We start from the raw sequence: 4,908 nt of genomic DNA, 5'->3' as shown, positions 1-4,908 counted from the left end.
TCGAGCACCATTATTCATCCGCCATTCAAATGTGTGTAGGCCTATTGCAATACATTGGTTGATGTGTTGAGTAAGCAGTCTTGATTTTTTTTTCTTTTTCTTGCTCTTGACTTCAGACTATCCGCCATTCAAATGTGTGTAGGCCTATTGCTCCAAACTAACCCAGTATGTGTCAGGGTCATGCAGTGACCTACTGCCCTGGGCTACATGTTATCCAACCAGGTGTGCACGGTGTATTGTCAATTGCATGTTAGGTTTCGAGACCAGTGCTGATTGAGTTACAGTAACATTGAAGTAATGTAATCGCCACCAGGAGGCACTAACGGGAAGTGCGATAGGTCAGTAGTTTAAATGTCTTGTTTATTTGTTTATTTTAATATATATATACAAATATATATATTATCTATTGCTGAACTGACAATTCGGGGAGCAGATCTTGCAAGACAGATGCAATGATACTGTGTAATTCAAATTGCTCTTGCGGATCACAGCTGTGACCATCGAGATTGTGGCATTTCTCTGAATGACTACGACAACCAAAAAGCTTTTCGCGGTGTACGTCACTACCAAAGGCCGGGGTTTCACCAATCAGCGTGCAGCTTCATAGGAGGGGACAATCTCCTTTCAAGATTGCTGCGCTGGATTTTTTTTGTCTCTCCGTGCCGCTCGCCCGCTTTGCCTACCCATCGTGTATAGATCCTGCCTTTCTGATTCATTCATTTTAGCCCCCTCAGAGGCTCGTAGGCTTTATAAAAACGTTTTCTTAAGAGCACGGTGATATTTTATTGTATATTACCAGTGCTTCGCTCGGCTCTTCTGCTCCTTTTTATGCCTGATTTATTCGACTTCAGGGTGGGTGGTGTCACGGTACAATGATCGAGAGACCCGATTCTGCTGTATCCAGCGTTGCAGTGAGTACACTTTTGATAATAATAACAATACTAGCCTAATGTTGCAAAACACGTAATGTAGGCTACGCCTAAATATCGTCTAAGTATGTGCAGCTTTACCACTAAGGTTAAAATAACGTTGACGTCTTACCCGAAGAATGAGAACCAGTGACTGCTGGTAACGGTATCATCGTTATTGTTTGGAACTGTGGCCGTCTTGCCATTGATGTTGTTCCTGCCCATGATTCTCGTCTCTTTATTATATATAATAATAATAATAATTATGTTATAATCGACGTAGTGCAAAAAAATATAGTTTCGCGCGACCCAAGAATGTGTTACCTATTGGCTTTTGTAATGTTCTCCTTTCGGTTGTTTCTGTGGCCTATCAGTAGCTCATTCGTCACAGATACGCATGGCCTATTTGTAGGGTAATGAATTATATCTGTCATACAGATGTGCTTATGAACATTTCAGCTGGTTGGCTAGTTCGTCGAACTAAATCTAAGTTCAGCTATAACCCAGTTATAAGACGATTGCTGATATGATTGTCAGCTGTGAAACAATCCATAATACCCCAGCTAGAGACGTGGAGTTCTATTAATAATACAGCAGCTAATGTGTGAAGCTGGCAAATTTTACCTTAGATCTATTCTGTAATGGCTTTTTTCTCAGGGGTAGCTTAGGCGACATAGTCATACACCACTTTTATTTTTTATGTATCATGTTCTGATGTTAATTTACTCATTCATGTTTTGAAGCCATTTAATGTGAGCAGTGCGATCCAAAGAGGAGAATATAGGCGACACAAAATGCCAAATAGGCTATCTGGTGACTGTCTGAATATAACCAAATGTAGGTCTATGTTTAGTTGCCCAGAAGCACATTGATTTCTAAGTCCCCCTGATTGCCCCTTTTTGTTTAAAGAAAAAAGAAAACATAGCCTAAAGGAGTCTATTAAATTATGCATCAAAGTAGTAATTTAAAGGCTTAGTCCATCACATTTTAAGGCTACTCATTGTAACCCAAGTACCCTGTACTGTAGCACTGTTGTAACCAAGTGAAGTTGTAGTATGTTGAGATGTAGGAAGTTTGCTATAGGAAGCCATCCATCCGTCCACCACAGCCAAATGAACAAGCAAACCCGCCCCACCACTCCATGTGTTAGGCTACATCTCTCTCTCTCTCTCTCTCTCTCTCTCTCTCTCTCTCTCTCTCTCTCTCTGTTTTCACATTTTCCATCTATCCATCTCACTCTTTATCACTCACAGCTTTCTCACTCCCACACATTCATTATCCATACTCAATAATTCGACGCTCCAGCTTCCATCTGTTGTGACGTAGTGGGCCTTAGGCACTGTAAGTGTTGACATTATGTCAGAGTAAAATTACGTAAGCAATTGTATTGGTGAGCAAGAGTGTGGAAAGTGCCACTGGCTATGTTACAGTATGTGTCAAGTTTGTTCTGTCGATACTCTAAAATGTACATGAATATATGTGCACTCAGTATTGCCGTGCCGTGATCATTTCCATAGAAGTGTTTTGCACAAATACAATATGCATTTTGCTCTGTTGGGCCAAATAGCCCAGTATTGTATTGCACCAAACAGCCTTAAATCAATGTTGTAGCAGTGGTGGTGTTTAGAGCTGTGGTGACTGTTATGATCTGCAATATTTTGGTTCCTGTCGGATTGTTATGTAATTGTACCCCAGTCAGCTGGGGCCACAGTGAGAGTGGCAGGTTAAATGTGGAGTAGGAGTCTATGCAGCTCCCTAAAGGGATTAGAGTTGACTTCAGCCAGACTTTAGCCTTTGGCCTCTTTGAGATCACCCCTCTAAAAGAGATTTACATTTACATTGTATGAATATTTAGCAGACCATTCATTAGCCACATATAGTGCAATACAGATGCACATTTCCTCAGAGTGTTCACCCCGGGGTTGAAGGCCATGGTGTTTTTGCTCTGCCTCTTGAGCTCCACTGTCACTTGAGAATGCTCTTAAAAACATATGCGTTAAAGTGTACGCCTTAGGTGTCAGTGGTTATGACGTCATTATGAGGCATTTTTACACAGGCCTACGCTCTGTCTTGGCCATATTGTGAAATGCAGATGTTACACAGTTCACACCCCAGGCTGTGAGGCCTCTCTGTCATATTGAAAGAGGGTCAGCAGCACCGTCTATACCGGAAGCATCAGATGTCTCAGTGCAAATATTGTGAGTGAAATCCTGCATATCATATGGTTTGTTTAAGTGAGGCTGCTTGAGCTGCTGTACAGGTTTAGAGAAACGGCGTATTAAATTTTATGTCTCGATCGTTTTCAAACCTACAGTTCAGCCTATTTTGTTTTACTTTAAATGGGTGAATATGGGTGAATATTTCCCCCCATAAGGAAAATGGAGCTCTACATTAGCTAAATACATTAATAGTAAACAGAATGCATTCATAAATAAGGCTTATTTTGATTATTTTGGTTGGCTTGCTGTGAAGATCCACATGGGATTGTATGAATTGCTTTCGCTCTTATTCCTTCATTGGGCCAATAGCCTCCATTCTCTTAGGCTGAGTGTCTCACTTGCTCATTTTGTTGAAAGTTTTAAATATTTAAAGCGTTCAAGAGCAGTGCCATTTTTGGAATGACAATGGCATTGATGAGCATTTCCATTGAAGCCTCTCCCCACACGTAGAATGATATTGGTAAATGTGTTGGCACCAGTGTCCACTTCCCACTCTCAGCCTCCCTCCCCAAACCACTACAACCTTCAGCACCCCATCCCACCCCAGTTTTCCATCGGGCTATACGCTTGAAAGAGCTGCCCAGCTAAAGGGAAGTGATCAATTGTGTTTGCTTTGCCTAGCGTGCACTTCAGAGGCCACAGAGAGACAGGGAGCGAGCAAGAGTGAGAGAACGAGCGAGAGAGTGTGTGTGTGCCTGTGCCTGTGTGTGTGTGTGTGTGTGTGTGTGTGTGTGTAGTACAGCTAGAGAACTCCAGAGCTGGAGCGAGCGGACTCGCCAGAGAGAATGAGATTAAGCGAGCCAGATGGAGATTGCGAGGTGGAGAGGTACGATGCGAGGGAGATGGACCGTGAAGCCCAGCTCGGCACGGCCCTCACCGTCATCTGGTGCGAGCTGCACTGTCTCCATGACGACATCTCCTACATGATGGATATGATTCGGAATGTAAATATGGAGGACGATGGTGATGGTGGAGATGTTGGAGATGATGATGATGATGATGATGAAGTGTTGGTCTGCCTTACCCACGGTCTCTCCTCTCTCTCCCTCTTCCCCTTCTCCACCTTCTCCACCTTCTGAGCTTCCTTAGCAACCCCTGCTCAGGCCAGCTTTCCTCTCTACCTGCACTCCTTAGAAGCAGCCCAGCTCGGAGCAGAAGTAGCACTCCTTAGAAGTAGTTTAATCACTAGAACAATGCACCAAGTACCTCAGATCCATGCCAGTGTCTCCTAATGTGTGTGCCATGTGTAGGTTATCTATGTAGTGTGTGTTGTGTGGTTTGTGTATGGCTGTGCTTGTGTGCTCCTTCTGTGCTGTAACCAGTCGTATTATCTAGGCTAGGACTCAGGTGCAGCTACCTCTTCAGTAAGAGCTGTTCTGCATGGTTCTTGTGATGCAGCAAGTTGCACTAGACGGTTGTGTTGAAAAGAGAGACCTTGATGTTTTAGGGAGTGCTTAACTAAATCCGAATGCTAGAACGCTGTTGCGGCTGCAGTTGCTCCCTGAGGTCTGGAATGTTGAGTAAGGCTGTGCTCTCTTCCAGCAGAGGAATCTGGAGGGATATGTGGGCTTTGCCAACCTCCCCAACCAGGTGTACAGGAAGTCCGTCAAGAGGGGCTTTGAGTTCACGCTCATGGTTGTCGGTGAGTACAGCTACTGCCTTTCTCTTTCTCTTTCTCTCCTTCCTTCTTGCTCTTACTGTTTTCTGTGGTCTTTGATTTTGGTGTGTGTGAATGAATGCCTGCTGCTATCTCCTGTGTTCTGATAATCAAATCTATCCCT

General features: G+C 43.6%; 1 protein-coding gene across 7 annotated transcripts in view; it reads left to right on the top strand.

Moving 5' to 3' along the window:
* Positions 1–625: 625 nt before the first annotated feature.
* septin15 (septin 15) overlaps positions 626–4,908 on the top strand; it is a 27,284-nt gene continuing 23,001 nt past the window's right edge. The window contains exons 1-2 of one of the 7 annotated variants that reach the window (XM_048256685.1): positions 626–911; positions 4,673–4,769. In XM_048256685.1, coding sequence (XP_048112642.1) covers positions 873–911; positions 4,673–4,769 — 136 coding nt within the window. In that variant the 5' untranslated portion in view covers positions 626–872. Of the gene's footprint in view, positions 912–3,673; positions 4,072–4,669; positions 4,770–4,908 lie in introns of those variants that run through there. The other 6 variants (XM_048256684.1, XM_048256687.1, XM_048256686.1 and 3 more) reach the window with 6 other exon arrangements.

This window comes from Alosa alosa, chromosome 11 (genome assembly GCF_017589495.1).
Source record: "Alosa alosa isolate M-15738 ecotype Scorff River chromosome 11, AALO_Geno_1.1, whole genome shotgun sequence".
NCBI classification, from domain to species: Eukaryota; Metazoa; Chordata; class Actinopteri; order Clupeiformes; family Clupeidae; genus Alosa; species Alosa alosa.
Note: the sequence above shows the minus strand (reverse complement) of the source record. Positions and strands in the feature narration are given on the sequence as shown.